The 19151-nt window shown below is 40.2% G+C and overlaps 1 protein-coding gene across 2 annotated transcripts in view; it reads left to right on the top strand.

The window, feature by feature from the left end:
• The window catches only part of LOC307146792 (transforming growth factor beta-1-induced transcript 1 protein-like), a 141286-nt gene that overhangs the window by 10169 nt on the left and 111966 nt on the right, over window positions 1-19151 (top strand). For both annotated transcript variants that reach the window (XM_079851082.1, XM_079851081.1), the window contains 2 exons: window positions 7435-7589; window positions 7689-7750. In XM_079851082.1, the coding sequence (XP_079707208.1) occupies window positions 7435-7589; window positions 7689-7750 (217 nt within the window). The remainder of the gene's footprint in view (window positions 1-7434; window positions 7590-7688; window positions 7751-19151) is intronic.

Genomic DNA, 19151 nt, shown 5'->3' with positions numbered 1-19151 from the left:
TTCCTGGTTCCCGTTTTGGAGTTCGTGTTGAGTTCGTTCTGCCTGTCGTCTTCCTAGGATACTGTCTCGTCTCATCACATCACGGGTTCGTGTTTGTGTTCCTGTCAGCCTGCCTCATCAAAAGGATCTCGTCTCATCTCATCACGCCACGGGATTCGGGTTGCCCATCTACCCCCTGTGCTACCAGGGACTATTGGACTGTGTGATTGATACTCCTTCTACGTGTTCATTCAATAAACCTGAGTTCTTGCATTTGCATCTTCTGTCTTCATTGAAACGTTACAGTTTCCTGCAGGCTCGGTCACAGCCTTCGCGATGGAGTCTTCCGTTTTTCACCGATCTCCACACAGAGGTGTGGAGATCGTGGAACAAGCCTTTCTCGTCATGGCTTTCAAGTCCCAACGTCCACATTTATTCTTTGATTTTGGGCTCAAAAGAAAACGTCTATGTGGTGATGCCACGGGTGGAAGAGACGTTGGCAACATATCTTTCACCTTCAGGCTTATATGGTGGCGGGTTGGGTCATCTTCCTTTATATAGCGTTTTTAACAATATAGATTGTTTCAAAGCAGCTTTACAGTGATAATAAAAAATTAAAGTAACAGAGATTGTTTTGGTTTTACAGGAGCTCTAGAATAAAGTTATTGTCCAGCTAAAGCTAGTTTTTGATTGATTCACTTCTGTTGCAAAGATCATAACTTAGAGGCTGCTTACATGACACCTTTTTAACTGAAAACAGAAAACTTTTAATTTGTTCTGGCCGTTCATTTCCGCGACAATGGTGTTTGGTGGCTCGAGAACGAAAACTAGGTTCCAAGGTGCAAGCTTTGAATTAAAAAAAAATTTTGTATCATCTCCGTGTAAACTTCAAAAACGTAAATCTGTGAAAAGTAACAGCATGCACATGCATATTACGTGTTTAGTCTATAGGTATGTACGTTTTAATATATATGTGCACATGCGCATAGTCTTTTTTTATAAAATTGACATCTGCAAATTACTTGTCTGGCCTGCATAATACAGAAATTTTTGTCGTTTCCGCGGATCCATGCGAACTGGAATCATTTTGATAACGTTTTATCTGTACAGAGGTAAAGGGAAGGGAAGGGAAGGAGACCTTCATAGGGGAGAGTCTAGTTGACACTTCAGGGCTGCATTGTCGTCGTGTCTAGGCACAGTTTCCTTCATCAGATCTGAATACGGCTTGGATCCGGCGGACTACGGTAAACCTCTGGATAAACAGAGAGACAATATTGGTGTAGACACCATTCTTCTTTTGATATAACGAGTACATCAGGTGTTATGGGAAGTGTTCCCGGTTCCGGCTGACCTAGTTTAAGCAGCCTAACATTTTACATGATTTGAATTATAGAAGTTGATAATGTGTTATTTGCATGCTAGGTTAAAGAGATGTGTTTTTAGTCTAGATTTAAATGGACAGAGTGTGTCTGCTTCCCGTACAATGTTATGAAGTCTGTTCCCAAGTTTAGGTGCTAGTAAATAGGAAAAGGATCTACCGCCATCAGTCGATTTTGATATTCTAGGTATTATCAACTGGCCAGAATTTTGTGATCGCAATAGACGTGAAGGACTATAATGCGTTAAGAGCTCGCTCAATTACTGGGGAGCTAAACCATTTATGCTTTGTAAGTAATCAGCAATATTTTTACATTTATACAATGTTTAATAGGGAGCCAATTCAGTCAAGTCAAGTCAAGTCACCTTCATTTATATAGCGCTTTTAACAATATGAATTGTTTCAAAGCAGCTTTACAGTGATAATAGGACATTACAGTAACAGAGATTGTTTTGGCTTTACAGCAGCTCTAGGATAAAGTTATTGTCCAGCTAAAGTTATTTTTGATTGATTGATTCACTTCTGTTGCGAAGATCATTATTTATTAACTTAAGGGCCCGCTAACACGACACCGTTCTAACAGAAAACCCTCAATGCGCTCCGGCCGCCCATCCTCACAAAACAGTGCCTTGTGGCTCGAAAACGAACCACCAGGAAATAGGTTCCAAGGTGCAAACAATTATCAGTTATCTCTGCGCAAACACCAGTGCATCACATGCGCATCACGTGTTCAGTCCATAGGTATGCAAAATATATATGCGCAGGCGTGTAGTCCTTCTTTACAAATCAACCCTCAACAAACTACTTGTAACGAATATGACTTAGCTCAAATGATTATAGGGAATTTTAATAATTAATCATGAATATGATTAATATTTTGCATACTACAGTTACATTAATTTATTCGAATTTGAAAATAGATTGATTTGTATATATGAATAATCAATCACAACGAATTATAATTCATCATTCATATATCAATAATCCTATTTCAGATCGATTATGAGATAACCCTTAATGGAAATTAATGTAATCATCAAACGGTGTTTGTCCAGCAAAACGGCCGTAAGATTAACTTAACAATTTCTCAACAAAAATTATCTCTTTCTTATAATTCAAAGAAAGCTATTTTCTGGCCATGGAAATAACTTTCTTGTTCTTATAAAATGTAGGTTACTTAACAGTAGCGCATTTGTAAAGCATAGCTTGATCGTCGTTTCATTGACTTGTAAAATGAACACTTATACAAAGACAATAATGGGTTTTTTTAATAATTGGACTAATTCTACATCGAACTAAGGAATACAAGTTCTACAATTTACATGAGTATGCATATGACAATACAAACAGTAAAAGACAAATACAAGACTAAACGGATAACAGATGAGAGAGGGAGAGGATGAAAGGGAGAAAGTGAAACTAAAGTTCAGGATGAGAGAGATCACCGAGATGATCTCAGCATGGCAAAATCACAGACAGTAACCCTTAAGAGACAACAAAGAAATCCCATTGTAAGTTCAATTCAATAATCGATACTTGCATGGCATATGGTTCTCTTTGTATGAGGGAGGAAGGCAGGGTTCTGCATGTCTTTAAAGCAGCGTGAATCGTCTGAGGGGAGGCGTGCGTGTGCTGTGTCTTCCGGCGCGCGTGCGAGCGCGGGAGCTTCAAAGAGTCTCTTTCTTTGAGGTGAAGTTGCCGGGAATGATTCAGGCTAAGTTCATTCAGCTCGTGAATGAACAGAGGCGAATAGGAAAACGAAACTAGACTATAGAAAAACATAAAAAATAAATAAAAGAGAAGGAAAGAGAAGCAGGCCGAAGCCAGTCCGGACTTGGGTTTTGGAGGAGGAAGAAGAGAGCGAGAATTGAGGGTTTGGACTTTTTATCAGTGTCCTGTGTACGCCTCCTTTTTCGGGGATGACGAATCAGTTTAGAGCAGGAAGATTGTCCTGGTGTGTTAATGCTGCCCGACCCTCGTGTGGAATCACGAGGGGGCAAAATGTGATATTATGCTCGGGGAATTAAAATGCATGGAACCATAACGTTTATCACAGTCTCTTATCAAAAATCTCCTTCGTTGTGCACAGGGGATTAAAACAATACTAAGAACGACTATTGACAAAGATAGCAACATAGAGATACTCAGAGCCGGACAGTAACTGAGTACATTTACTTGAGTATAGTACTTAAGTACAATTTTGAGGGATCTGTACTTTACTCGAGTATCATTTTTGGGGAGTACTCATGACTTTACTCAAGTACATTTGAGAGGCAAATATTGTACTCTTTACTCCACTACATTTCTATCCATAACTGTGAGTACCCGTTACTTCTTCTAAAAAAAAATTTTTTTAAAAGGAAAAAAGAAACATCTCGGAAACCCTCTCAAATGTGATTGGATTGTGCAGGCGCCACTGATTGGGACAGCCTATCAGCAATCACCTTCAGCTTTCCGCCAAAGTCAACTCCATGGTCAGATTTAGATAAGAGATGAAACCATGGACGAAACAATGGATGAAGACGCAGCAGGTCCATCCCGGGAGCGATATTTTTTTTCCCAGGATGGTAGGGGAATACTCATGAATATTCATTAGGGAAGTCATCCCTGATTGGTCTTAACCCCAGTGACGGGTAGGTTTAGGGGTGGCGTTAGGGGTAGGCCATCAGACCAATCAGGGATGACTTCCCTAATGAATATTCATGAGTCTTCCCCTACCATCCTGGGAAAAAAAAGATTGCATCCCGGGAACGTGCCAAGCCGTGGCCCCACCTCGCCAGACTATTTCAATTTTCTGAACAAGTTAATGATAGTTTTCGCTTCAAGTGTTTGCTGTGTTTACCAGTGTAAGCACTGTGGCAGTAGTAATGCAATATTTAAAAAAATGTACTCTTGTACTCTTGATACTCAAGTACTTTTAAAAACAAGTACTTTAGTACTTTTACTTAAGTAGACATCTGACTGTAGTACTTTTACTTGTACTTGAGTAAAATTTAGCAAGGGGTATCTGTACTTTTACTCAAGTAATGTAGCTGTGTACTCTGTCCGCCTCTGGAGATACGTTATTTTGTTGACACAAAGGCACTTTAAGATTACATTACTGTAATTCAAAAACACAACTACTCTAATATCACTCTGGGGAACATGCAGATCACCCAGAACACTCTTTATACAGTTGAAATAGTTGGTAAAATTAAATTTTACTCGTGGAAGTCCATATATGGTAATGTGTGTGTGTGTGTGTATCACGGAGGTCGCGTTGGAATGTTGCGCCCCCGTTATCAATGAGATCGGGTTACAGGATGCGATTCTACTGGGAGAACATTCTTCAGAGAAAAATACATTTCATAGCCAACACTCAAATATCATAATTATATGATCAAACAAATTAATAAAACATGCATACAGGAAGGTCAAACCCAAATCTGAGTTACATACATTAAAACTATCTTTCTATCCTGAATAACACACTGAGGATGTTTGTGTGTGTGTGTGTCACACAGAAAGTTTTGTTATCTCTCTGTGGTCCAGAGAGGGGAAGGGGGTTTGGAATGCAGAACTTTGCAAAGTTAAGGGAATGTGTTGACTTTATCCTCCAAGGTGCAATAAAGTGTCGCGAAAGACCATTTGTTGCCGACTAGCTGGAGCCAACACAACTGATTTACCTTCGGGGGTTCAGAGTGGGACAGCAAGAAGGAATGTGCGTTTGTGTTCTGATTCAATGAGCCATGATTCATAGCCAATGTTGCTACATACTTGTCTGGCCTTAAAAAATTATAATGAGTTCAGTGTGTACAGAACCGGGCAAATATGGTCATACTTCCTGGTTCTAGTAAGAACTCTAGCTGCTGCATTTTGGACCAGCTGTCCTAACTATAGTTTGTTAATTATGCGTGCAGGGCCAATTTTGGTCCAATAAATAGAATAGAATTTTTTCAGAATTAAGTTGTAGGAAATTACTAGTCATCCAGTTTTTTATATCAGCTATGCATTCCGTTCATTTTGTGAATTGGTAAGTTTCTTCAGTGCGCGAAGAAATATACAGCTGAGTATCATCAGCATAACAGTGAAAACTAATACCATGCTTCCTAATGACATCTCCCAAGGGTAGCATGTACAGAGTGAACAGCAACAGTCCTAGTACTGAGCCTTGTGATACTCCATACTGAACTTGTGATCGATATGACATCTCTTCGTTTACTACTACAAACTGATAATGGTCAGATAAGTATGATTTGAACCATGCCAATGCAATTCCACTAATGCCAACATCATTTTCGAGTCTATTCAAAAGAATGTTGTGGTCATTATGTAAAATGCAGCACTAAGATCGAGTAAAACTAATAGAGATACAACCACGATAGGATGATAAGAGATGGCGTTCTAGCGCCACTAAAATGGACATTGTCTGGCCAAAAGACTATGGCGTGACTTTAGTTGCTCTGAGAGCAAAATCAGTTGCCGAATGCCGTTCCTGCATCAGTCTCAGCTCAGCACTACCCTCGTGCACCTCTTTCAGAGCTTTTGCCTGATGGACCTGCAGGATGGCCATGGCTTGCAGGGCAGAGGCGGCATGTCCAGCGGGAGTGTAAGCCTAGGGAAGAAGTAGTCTTACAGGCCCTGGACGATAGCTTAGGACGATTCCGCCAGGTGGTGGCACTCTGTGGGCAAAAGTCCTGGGAAATTTTCATGTACCCATCAGGCTGTCCCACCGTCAAGGGTAGTGAGTGCGGGGGAGCCCACGTAGCATGATCAGGTAGTAAAAGGTGCCTTCCACAACTTTGTGAGGTCCCCATGCACCTGTGAGTCACGCCCTGCCCTGGTTCCTTTCTTCCCGGAAACTTTCATCCAACCGTGAGCGCTCAGGACAGGGTGGAGGATTCCACTCTAATTGCGCTCTCTAATGCTGCTGTCGACAGCTCGTCCTCATCTGAAGCCCTGAATGAAATTATGTGTGCATTGTATGACACAACATCGAAGTCAAAGAGGAGTGGGAGGTCAGTGGGGATTCATGATAGTGGCTGAGCATTCTTGCCAGAAAAGAGAAGCGACCACAACGTTGCCATGGTTATGTTCTCGCAGTGAGAACATGATCCATCCACGAAAGCTTTCTGAGTGTGTGCGCAGCCAAGACATGCAAGGCATAGATTGTGGCCGTATGAGAAGGACAGATATCAACCGCACCCAGAAATACACAAGCGGCCAAGTATCTTTAAAAAGACGCTCATCCTTTGTGCAAGCTCTTTTAAGGAAACTGTTCTTTTCACGAGTTCACATGTTAATGAAATCTGATGTAATATTATAATGCGTATTTGGCTTGCTGTCCGGGGGGAGGGCTCCGAGCTCGGAATTCGGCCCGACCCCAGAGTACTCCCCCCTATGAATGTATAGATCATAGGTATCTATGAGCAGACCCAGCCGAATGTGAGGTGATGGGGTGGTGGCGGGATGCTGAGAAATTAGTCATGAGACAAGAGGTAAGGGAAGGCTTTATTTATACTGGCTTCTTCTTGTGCTGATTGGATGATTACCTGAACATGCTCCTCCCGAACTTTGTTACATAAAACTTCATTTAGCTGAATCACCCAGGGGAAACTTTCATCACTTTTCTGTGCTCACTCTTTTAGGAGAGAGACCACTTTTTTCCAGTTAGAACAGCTCTTTTAGAGGTGAAGATTGGAATGAGCTTGTGTCCGAAAAACAAATCTGACTGGAGTGTTTGCATGCCGTTCATTCATTCCTGTATAAAAGGGAGTGGCATGCAAATTCCAATTACCAATTCTCAGTGGCCTTTTCTGAATTCTCAGAGGTGATTGGGGCTCCCAAGTCTGGCCCCTAGTGTCATCATTCGATAGTTGAAAGTTGTGGATATAAAACTGACATATCAAGCTGTGCTTGAGGGGATTCCATTCTCGAGGCTTGGATCATGTCCCAGTTCTTTTCCTTCTCCTGTCAAGTTTTCCACTATTCTTATAATTTTTAAAAAGGCCAATAATTCAAAAAGAAAGAACAGCCCCACAGAGTCTTGACTTACTACTTTTCCATGATGTTTTTCTATAACTTTTTTGTCTTTGTAGATGCCCTGCTTGCTGATCTGGAAAATTCAGCCTTTCCTTTGGGTCACTATCCTGTCCTACTGACCTCTGACCCTCCAGTGAACTCTGATCCCCCATCCAGTGCTCAGGATCCTGCCCAGAACCGGCCACTCCCTCCAGCATACACTCCGCAACAAGTATGCCATAAGCACCATTTTTAAAAACAAATATACATCTGATGTAATGTTTCTAAGCAATATATAGAGTCAAACGATTCCTATTCATCTGTTTCATAGACTGTTTCTGCTGCGATGAAGTCGAATGGCTCTCAGAACTCTAACCCAGACAAACTTTACAGGTATTGTAGCTCCCAAGAATGTAATGTCCTGAATAATACATTGATTTTCACATATGGTACATGGTTCAAATAAAGACCGAAGTGAGTTTACATGATCTGACACTTGATCTGCCATATGCACATACATTCTATTCTCAACATAAGTTCCCTTTTTGGTAACACTTTATAATAACTGCATGGTATGAATCATTAGTTAAGCATTGGTAAATAGTTAATCATTTATAAAGCATTGGCCCTACATTAAATAGATTATTCATCATTTACTCACACTTTCTAAAGGATCTTGTGAACCACTGATAACTAAATAAGTGGTTTGAAAATAATGTAATGCTTTATTTAGATATGATAAATTGATCATTAATACAGTATGAAAATAGTTATTAAACACATTATATATATGCTTATAAATAGAAGAAGCATTCAAGAATAAAGCATTCATAGCTGTATTTATAAACTGCTTACTAATGTCTATTAATGTAGGGCCATTGCTTTATAAATGATGAATCAACTATTTACTAATGCTTAACTAATGATTCATAGTATGCAGTTTTTATAAAGTGTTAATGTATTTTCTTACTGTATGTCAACAATTAAGCATAACACTAAACCTATTTCCTCATTATTTCACACTTAATATAGGTTAATGAACTGTGAGAGGTTCAACCAGGCGCTCAGGTAGAGTCAGAGGAGTTTAAGATAGGTGCTCTTGGGGTAGGGAAAAAATCCAAAGGAAAACAAAAGCAGGTCCCAGGCACTCAGTCAAAATAACAGGAGAAGGATCAGGTTAAAAAGCCTTTAATGAATGTGGCTTAAGTCATTTTAAAAAATATATATATGCACCAACATGTTTCGACCAACAAAATGGTCTTCATCAGGGCAGTCACACAGAAGAAGAGAATGGCAGCAAATATAAGCAAGTAAAGTCACACCCATAAACCAAAACATCAATTAACCTAATAAGGTCCAAATTAGTCAATTAATCCAATGAAGCAATCAGGTCTACAGGATAGGGAAAATCAACAAAAGCAAACCAACAGGTGACCAACAAAGACATAATGAAGAAAAAAAAAAAAGAAAAAGAAAACCCAAATATCTCCCAAAAACATCCCTCAACGTAGGTTATCTGGAGGAAAAAGAAATACATAAAAGTAAGTATCAAGTATGAACATAAGTAAAAAATAAATACGAGACCAAAACCAATGTACAGACATAGGTAACATGTCACAAAAAACATTTAAATTCTATGCCATCGTTCAAACCTGGATATCGAAGCGCATCCAGTTGATGGATCCAAAATGACTCGAGCTGGTTGAGTCTACGAATCCTATCACCACCTCTATCAAAAGGTCTCACATGTTCCAGGACCTCTATTTTTAGTAAAGAATCATTCTTGTTGTGCATATGTAGGAAGTGTTGGGCCATCTGATAGTCAGGGCTACTAATACGAATGGCATATTTATGTTCCGCCAACCGATCACGTAGACGTCTTTTAGTGCGACCTACATAAAACACATTCTTACACGGGCACGATAACCGGTAAATAACAAATGTAGTGTTACAATTTATAAAATCTTTTATTTTGAATGTTCTGTTAGATTTAAAATCCACAAAAAAATTTGAGGGGATGATATTAATACAGTGAGGACAGTTCAAACAACGATATAACCCAATAGGTCTCTTAAGCCAACTTTCATTCTTCTCAGGGGGGAGATAACTATGCACCAATTTATCTCGAAGAGTCTGAGCCTTTCTATAAGAAAATATAGGCGGTTGTGGAAAGACCTTTTGGAGGACAGGATCAGAATTCATAATGGCCCAATTATCCTGAATTATCCGTTTTATCTGTCTAGCCTCCCTACTATACTGTGTGACAAAAAACGGGCGGGATTGAGCATCTGTCTTACGAACCTTCTTAATCAAGGTATCAGACCGGTTCAGGGATTGAGCTCTGGATCGTGCATGCGCGATGATATCTGGTTTGTACGTTCTTTTAATAAAACGTTCTGACATACTATCTGCCTGTTTTTCAAAATCCACATCATCATCACATATGCGGCGTAACCGCTGAAATTGGCTGAAAGGTACATTATCAATGAGATAAGAAGGATGAAAAGAATCAGCCCTAAGGATGGTATTTCTAGAGGTCTTTTTTCTAAAAATTGTAGTATGCAACTTCCCTTCTGGGTCAATAGAAATAGTTAGGTCTAAAAAATCAATACTGGTTTTTGAGTATTCTAAAGACAATTTAATATTACTATTTATAGAATTAAGGTATTGGTGAAACTCGAGAACCTGAGTGTCAGTACCCTTAAAGATAAACAATAAATCATCTATGTAGCGACCATACCATGTTATACAATGATGAAAAGGATTACTCGGGTTAAGAACATGTAACTTCTCCCATAAACCCAAATACAGGCAGGCATAATTGGGTGAAAAACAACAGCCCATTGGAACACCAATCTTCTGTTTGTACAGTTTGTCAATAAACACAAAAATATTGTTGTGAATAATAAACTCAGTGAGTTGTACAATGAAATGAGAAGGAGGTCTAATGTTATCTCTATCAGAAATAAAGTGTTTCAAGGCGTGTAACCCTTCCTCGTGGTCAATGTTGGTATATAAAGACTCTACATCCATGCTAATTAAGTATTGGGACCCAACATTGCCTAAATTAGACAAGCTGTTTAAGACATCCACAGTATCCTCAATGAAAGACGGAAGAGTCCTCACAAAAGGCTTAATAAAGAAATCAACAAACTTGGACGCAGGTTCAGTAAGTGTACCATTGCCCGAGATAATGGGTCGCCCAGGAGGGTTGTCAAAAGGGAGTTTATGTACTTTAGGGAGTAAATAAAATGTAGCCAAGGATGGGTGTTCAACTATCATATATTTCATTTCGCTTTCAGTAATCCATTCCGAATTTTTGGCATGAGTTAAGATGTTATGAAAAATAACAGTCAGTTCAGACAAAGGATTACTAGCTAATCTTTCATAGTGCTTGGTTTCCAATTGTCTTGTCGCCTCTAGGATATACATATCTTTCGACAGGACCACTACTGCCCCACCTTTATCAGCAGGGCGAATAATGATATCATCAATTGTAGAAAGCTCCTTGAGAGCCTTACGTTCACTTATCGTCAAATTCGATTTTTGTATGGGTCTGGACCCGGTATCAAATAATTTTTGCACATCATAATCAACTTTTTTACAAAAGGCAACAAGAGATGGATTCGATACCATAGGCGTAAATAGAGATTTAGGTCTAAACAAAGGATACAAGTCACTATTGGGAGTACTAACAGGAACATCTGAGTTATCAGGAGTACTGTCAGGAGTCATGTCAGAGTTGATAACTGTCCTGGAACAACCATGATTGTGTCCTGACTTATGATAGAATGTCTTTAAATGTAAATTCCGATAAAAACGGAATAAGTCCACTCTAGTGTTAAATAGACTGGAGGTATGAGTGGGTGCAAAAGACATACCCTTAGACAATACACCAAGTTGCTCGTTGGAAAGAGGCATTTTCGAAAGGTTAATTACCGAGGATATTTCTTCCTTGGTAACGAACGCAGTGTTGGTGGACGAGGACGTTCCTCTACCTCGGCGGCCCCTGCGTGTCTTCTTAGACCTTGATGGTTGGACTGGAGTCGCGGCCAATCGTCCTCCAAAAAATGATCAGACTCAGATTCCATGGAGCGACCCTCATCTTCACTGGATGTAAGGTTAAAGGACACCCTGGGTTGGCGGGGACGTGGTTGCCGATCTGATTGGCGGTAAACATGACGATCACGAGAAAAGCGTGGTTGGTTCCACCGATACACATGTCCTCTCTGGTAGTCCTCCATGTCGCGCTTGAACTTCCGCACCTTCATCTCCTTAATGGTCGTCTCGAGTTTAAGTATTTCTTCACGGATTGTTTGTAGAATAGGAGCCTGTTGTCCACGAGGAGTGGATAGGGAAGACTCAATGTCTCCAATACGGGACTGGATTAGTTCCCTCTCTTTCTTACCCTCTTGTATGAGCAGTAACATCAAGTCCATTGAGCATTTATTTAAAATAGACTCGCATTTCGATTTGAAACCAGCATCCTCATTATGCGTAGAGGGAAATTTCGATAAACGAAGCCCGCGAGGGATGCGTCCTTCTCTCCAATAATCAGAAAGTGACACCACATGCCATTTGAGCTTCATATCTTTTTCAAGAAGTTTACGAAGTTCATGTTTCTTTGTTGAACAGTCAGTGTGCAATACATTCTCCACATGCGTGAGTAAAGAGTCTGTAACAATAATATTCCTTCCTTCATCCGTAGAAAAAGAGTGTGTCTCCATGATAAATCACTCACCACACGCTAAATTTTTAAAATGACTTAAGCCACATTCATTAAAGGCTTTTTAACCTGATCCTTCTCCTGTTATTTTGACTGAGTGCCTGGGACCTGCTTTTGTTTTCCTTAATATAGGTTAAATTGATTTTCATGATCAGTGATTTCATTTTCATTTATAAATGATTATTTACTCTTAGTAAACCACAGCATTTCAATTAAACACATTACATGCATTGTCATATTTGAAAGCATAGGCTGTTTTGTTACACAATGATTTAACAGAGGAAATCATGACCTATATTTAAAGGGACACTCCACCCATTTGCATTAAGCTTTGCATTGTTAGAAACCCAGTCATACTATTGAATGGTCGTGCAACACTCTCTCATTTTCCCCTGAGATGGGAGAAATCCGTTATTTACCTTTTACACTTCCTCCTACAATGACGCAAAAATCGTCATTTTGCGTCATTGTAGGAGGAAGTGTAAGAGGGGGGGATTTCTGTTGAGACTACAAGCACTAGTTCCTCATCTTTCCCAGGGGGCGGGACCCGCTCACGCTACAGACCTATTACAGATCAGTGGGTGGGACTTTACTCTCTGAAACTGAAAGCAATATCCTCCATCTTGTTTGAAGCTAAGCTAACAGGCGCTGTGGAGACAGATGTAAAGTAATGACAATAGCGGAGGAGAGTGCTCAATATGATATAGAAGAAGAGGATTTCGGAAGTCTGATGCTTGAATCAGGTGTTTGTGGCTACCTTTACAAGCTGCATTATAGCGAAGAGCAGCCGAGGCAGAAGACCTGCCTGCCGCGGACGAGGAGCCCGGACTGGCTCGAGTTAGGGCGGACTGGTGGCGCCGGTGATCTCACTATGCAACTCATAGACTGTAAGATGCAACTACGAACACAGAGATAGAGTCCATCTGCGCCAAAGAATTTCAACGATGACAATTTCTCCTGGACGAAATCTCTGAATCAGACGAGGACACGGACGTTTGTGTTGAGAACTATCCTAGTTTCGCACCGCATATGTTCTGACTGAACATCCAGGTACCATGCAATAATTCACCTTTTCGAAAGAAATACAAACGAGGAGTAATGCACTAAAGAGTTCGCCAACTAACTAGACATTTTGTGTGAATGTGAAATGAATTTCAAGCTCTGGTGGTAGCTAGCCTTGTAGACAGAAGAGTGATTTCTCTTATAGGCAGATATGCGCTTTCTGGATTAGTGGGAGTGGCTTGCGGAGCTGTGCAATGTGGTGCATTGTGGGAGTTGTTGTCTTTCATACAAATGCGTCCTGAAGTTATTTTTTGTCTTTCCTCGGTCACGAAGGCACCGAATTCAAAATTTATTTTACATTTCGACTACATATATGACCCACTTTAAATAAAAAACAATGTTCAAATGGGTGGAATGCCCCTTTAAATGTTTCATGGTTGGTGGCTGTAGAGGAGCACACGACAATGGAGATAAACAAAATAGTAATTTAATTGAATAATAAACCAAACAAACAGGAGAATACAGAGGAGAAACACAACCACGTTACACGTCGTAGACATTAACAAAGCAAGACAAGGGATTAAATGAAACAGAGGGCTTAAATGGAGCAAACAGATGGAGAAACTAACTAGATAATTAAAGCTCCAATATGTAGGAATTTTGTAATAAAATTTCCGAAAATAACTTGCACAGTGTGATATATTTCCTCCAGTTGTGTACTTACAATATTTCAAAAGTCTCCAAAGATTTTTTATTTCAGAGAAATTCCGATTTTAAATAACTGGCCGTCCCGGAAAAGAAATGTCGCGCCTCAGTGACGCAATGTCCGCTCTATCCTTTTTTCCGGTGTGGACCATGTGATAGGATATTCCACCACACCGGATTTTTTTTTTTTTTTTTTACAACAACTTTATTGAGGTTTTTTTTTCTTATCACAATAAACAATAAAGACGTCTGACAAAGAATAAAAAAAGAATAAAATAAAAAATATGACCCACCACACCGGAATATCGCATGGTCAAATGCGGAAGTGGTGGTTAAAGCGGTTATAGCCATAGACTGTATGGTTATAGCTGTTATGGATCACGAACTCTTTGGCGAGTATTGAAGTGCCAACAAAACGAAAGCGTCCATATTCGGATACACGCGGAGTCGCGGACTGTGTGACAAACGGAGGAATAAAACCCGGATAAATATCGGCAGGCGTTTTCGAGATGGAGAGAGCTGCGCGTCAATCTTGGACTTGACAGAGACTCTGCTCTCGCGAGTGTACTGATAGACAGGTAAGACATGCAACTGTCAATAATAGCACTTATAAACAAAGTTATATTGCTCTTTGTACTTTGGTAAGGCTTTTTATCACGTGTGGTGACCGAGATTATGGCAGTACAATTAAATACAATCGGATATGATGTTAAAAAAAAATATTTAGTCATTACTTGCAAATGTTCGTTCAAATTTACTTTTAGATATTGGTTTGAACACGTTAAACAACACGGCATTAACCATAAAAACGTAAAACTGCACAACATTAACCAAACAAATCATTTGACAAATAGCTGTATGTTGTAACGGGATAATATAGCATAACATTTCACGTTCCTTGCAGTTCATTAATTATGATGACATAAAATAATACGATCAGACATACAGGTAATACAAAAACGAATAAATTACCTCATCCGTGATCATGATTCATTAATTCCATGTAGATATATCGCTAGATGGTGAAAACGCATTAAAAACGACATCTCCCATCGTCACCTCCTTCATAGCGTCATCAAGCTTCGCCTTTGTTATTGTTGGAAACTGCGCCCTCTTGTGGTCAAATACCAAAGTCGCATACTGGAGCTTTAACACAACACACCTGAACTGAGGAACCCAATCAGTTAGTAACCCAGGAGACAAACAGTTTGGGAACAGAAGATGAACTGATTAAATGCAAAAAGGAAATATAGCTGTGAGCAGCGATTGTGGGCCCAAGCCGGTGGCACCGCAACCCCGGTGCCTTTAGTTACCTAAAGGCACCGGGGTGGCGGTGCCGCCGGCTTTGGCCCTTCATCGCTGCTCGCAGCTATATTTATATATATATATATATATATATATATATATACAGTGTATATATATATATATATATATATATATACACTGTATATATATATATATATATATACATATATATATAAGACAGAAAATATTACTTGTCTTACCTTATTCTGATTTTATGATACACTCAAAATATTCCACAACATTGATTAACGTTGATTAACCCGTTGATTAACCGGTGGTAAAATACTCTCACCATCACATACCTGGTATATTTTTATATAGATACAATAGGCCTACCTGATTTTGAACACAAGAGGGCAGTATAGCACTATGAATGACATGATTTATTTATTTTTTGGACTAAAAAAACATTCTGGCTGTTTTTAAACTTAAACAATTATTAAATTGAAAAAAATAATAAAATGGGTATAGTTCTGATATTTGTATAATTTTATATAGAAATAAATGATGTATAATTACATTTCTAGAAGATATGAGGCTTTTAGTTTTTCCTTTTTTGACATTATTTAATCCCTCACCATAGCAAAACCATTTGAGATATGTATTATCCGTTCACAATTTAGCATCTTTAATGTATTTTCATCATGTTGAAAAAGTTTGGTGGGAATAAAATAAACCATTTAAGAGGGGTGGGTAAAAATTCAGAGGTTGATTTTGCAAAGAAATCCACATTCAAACCAAAATATCTGACTTCCTGTTGCTCTGAGATAATGACTGTAAATTAGAAAGTTGTCCGGCTCGATGAGACCAATATACGTATGTACGTACGACCAATAAACTGTAGGTAAAACTACCCCCCCACTTTTGTCAAAAGCATTTTGAAAGTGATACACTTCCTGCTGCCAGTTGGTGGCGCTATAACTTTGACTCACAATAGTTACATCCATCTGATCGGCCTCTTACCACGAACACTCTGCTGAAGTTTCATCAAGATCAGTTAATGTATGCAGAAGTTTTAACACTTTGTGTCTCTCTTTTCTCGCCATAAATTCGTTTCCTCGCCACGTCCAAACCGTTCGAGATATCAAAAATCCATCCGCAATTTAGCATCCTCAATGTCTTGACTTTATGCACACCGAGTTTGATGGGGATTTAATTAATTCTCTAGGAGGAGTAGTTCACATTCCACAGCAAGTGTTTTCAAAACAACCCATAATAGCCGACTTCCTGTTGGGCTGGCGTGAAACTTGACAGAGGGAAAGTTGTTCGGCCCGATGAGATCTTTATGTGTACCGAGTTTCATATTAATTCATGCAAGCGTGTTTGATATATGGACCAAGTTTTCAGACCCCGTTCAAGGGGGCGCTGTTGAAAAAAATAATCCTTACGAAAACAATAGGGCCTTCGCCCTTTCAGGGCTTGGGCCCTAATAACAATGAGCCTTAAAGGTACTGTAATTGATATTTTTTTCTTCTGTTTGGGCAAAATGGTTTAAACCCCAAAAAATATATTTTAAAAGAAATCATCTGTGAAAAACAACAGGCTTTTTTGATGCCATCTACTGTTTATTATAGAGGATTGTAATAGATGAGAAGCTCATTCCAGGGATGGAAAGTCTTGGCCAGAGATGAACTCTCAGGCGTGGCGGCGGCCATCATGGCCGGAGACAAACTCTCAGGCGTGGTGGCAGCCATCTTGGGGATACTTAATTTAATTAATCAATCAACAATACTATTGATCAGCATTACCAAACGTGGACGTTTTACACTAGAAACAAACACTGATGTACTATTTTATTTAATACTGTGAAGCTGCTTTGATACAATCTGTATTGTGAAAAGCGCTATATAAATAAAGTTGACTTGACTTGACTTGACTTGGCCGGAGATGAGGGCTCAGGCATGGTGGCGGCCATCTTGAGACAGGATTCAGGCTGAGGATCGGACTCAGGCTCAGAACACAGTGGTGAGACAGGGACGGAAGGGAGATCTGGAACTGCTTCCTCGACAGTGTAGGAGGATCCACTCAACCACAGAATGTAATCTATGTACCTTTTAAAGGATCACATGGTGGCAGCAGCTGGTAATTGCTGGAAGAGTGGATCGTCCAAACCGCTCCAAAAGATGGTCTTAAAGGGACACTTCACCCATTTGCATCAAGCCTTGTATCGTTAGAAACCCAGTCATATTTTTGAATGGTCGTGCATTATTCCCTAATTTTCCCCTGAGATGGGAGAAATAAGGATTTCAGTGTTGCAGTTCCTGCTTACAATGATGCAAAAATCGTCATTTTGCGTCATTCTAAGCAGGAAATCCCATATCTTTGTAGAGGGGTTGAGACTACAAACACTCGTTCCTCATCGTTCCCAGGGGGTGGGACCCACTCACGTTACAGACCTATTACAGATCAGTGGGTGGGACTTCACTTTCTGAAACTAAAAGCAATATCCTCTATCTTGTTTGGAAGCTAAGCTAACAGGCACTGTGGAGCCAGATGTGAAGTTTCGACAATAGCGGAGGGTACTCAATATGATATAGAAGAAGAGGATTTCGGAAGTCTGATGCTCGAATCAGGTGTTTGTGGCTACCTTTACGAGCCGCATTATAGTGAAGAGCAGCCGAGGCAGAAGACCTGCCTGTCGCAGACGAGGAGCCCGGACTGGCTCGAGCTGGGGCGGACTGGTGGTGCCTATGCTCTCACTGTGCGCCGATGGACACAGAGATAGAGTCCGTCTGCTGCAAAGAATTTCAACGATGCCAATTTCTCCTGGACGAAATCTCTGAATCAGATGAGGACATGGACGTTTGTGTTGTGAACCATCCTAGTTTCGCACCGCATATGTTCTGACTGAACATCCCGGTACCATACAATAATTCACCATTTTGAAAGAAATACAAACGAGGAGTAATTCACTAATGAGTTCGCCAACTAACTAGACATTGTGTGTGAAATGAATTTCAAGCTCCGGTGGTAGCTAGCCTTGTAGACGGAAGAGTGATTTCTCTGATAGGCGGATACCTCATATGCGCTGTTCTGGATTAGTGGGAGTGGCTTGCGGAGCTGTGCGATGTGGTGCATTGTGGGAGTTGTTGTCTTTCATACAAATGCATCCTGAAGTTACTTTCTGTCTTTCCTCGGTCAAGAAGGCACCAAATTCGAAATTTATTTTACATTTTGACTACATATATGACCCACTTTCAATAAATATCAATGTTCCCATGGGTGAAATGCTCCTTTAAAGGTCCCATCGTTTCATGGCACCCGAGACGCGAGGTCGAGGAACTCCTTAAAGGGGGGGTGAAATGCTATTTCATGCATACTGAGTTTTTTACACTGGTAAAGAGTTGGATTCCCATGCTAAACATGGACAAAGTTTCAAAAACTAAGTTGTACGTTTGAAGGAGTATTTTTGTTCCAAAAATACTCCTTCCGGTTTGTCACAAGTTTCGGAAAGTTTTTTTCGAGTATTGCTCTGTCTTACGTAAGATAGGGCGGAATTTCCTTATATGGGTCCTTCTCCGGTAAGATCGCGGCCGCGCGCGCACTCGTAGACCATAGCAAGATAGTGAAAGCAGTTCGCCATCAAAGCGCCCTGCCCGGCTTTTGGGAAGTCAATGTCACCAAAGAAGTGTGTTTTTGGTTGCCAGGGCAAGACAACCCTGCACAGATTCCCAAAGAACCCAGCGTTAAGGAACCCGTGGATGGAGTTTGTTTTCCTGAGCATAAACGGAGTTGTGTAAGACTTTTGTTCCCTGCATTTCGACGATGATTGTTTTATAAACAAAGCCCAGATCTACGGATTTGCAGATCGTCTAATGCTTAAGGATCGAGCAGTCACAATGATAAAGGTTCGCGGTCGTGCGTTGGAACCGGACGGTGAGTAAAACTGTTTGTTGAACAAATGTCTCTGTGTGTTGTCACTAGCTTGGCGCGTTAGCACAGCTAAGCTTCGCCCACACGGCCCGCCCCCAGCCGCTCGGTTTTTTCCGGAAAGACTCGGTACAGCCTATCTTTATGTTAAAAATTTAATAAAACAAAATACTTTTTGGAGATATG

The sequence above is a fragment of the Squalius cephalus genome (genome assembly GCF_949319135.1).
Source record: "Squalius cephalus genome assembly, chromosome: 19".
In the NCBI taxonomy this organism is placed as follows: domain Eukaryota; kingdom Metazoa; phylum Chordata; class Actinopteri; order Cypriniformes; family Leuciscidae; genus Squalius; species Squalius cephalus.
The sequence above is the reverse complement of the archived record's forward strand: the minus strand, read 5'-3'. Positions and strand labels throughout refer to the sequence as shown.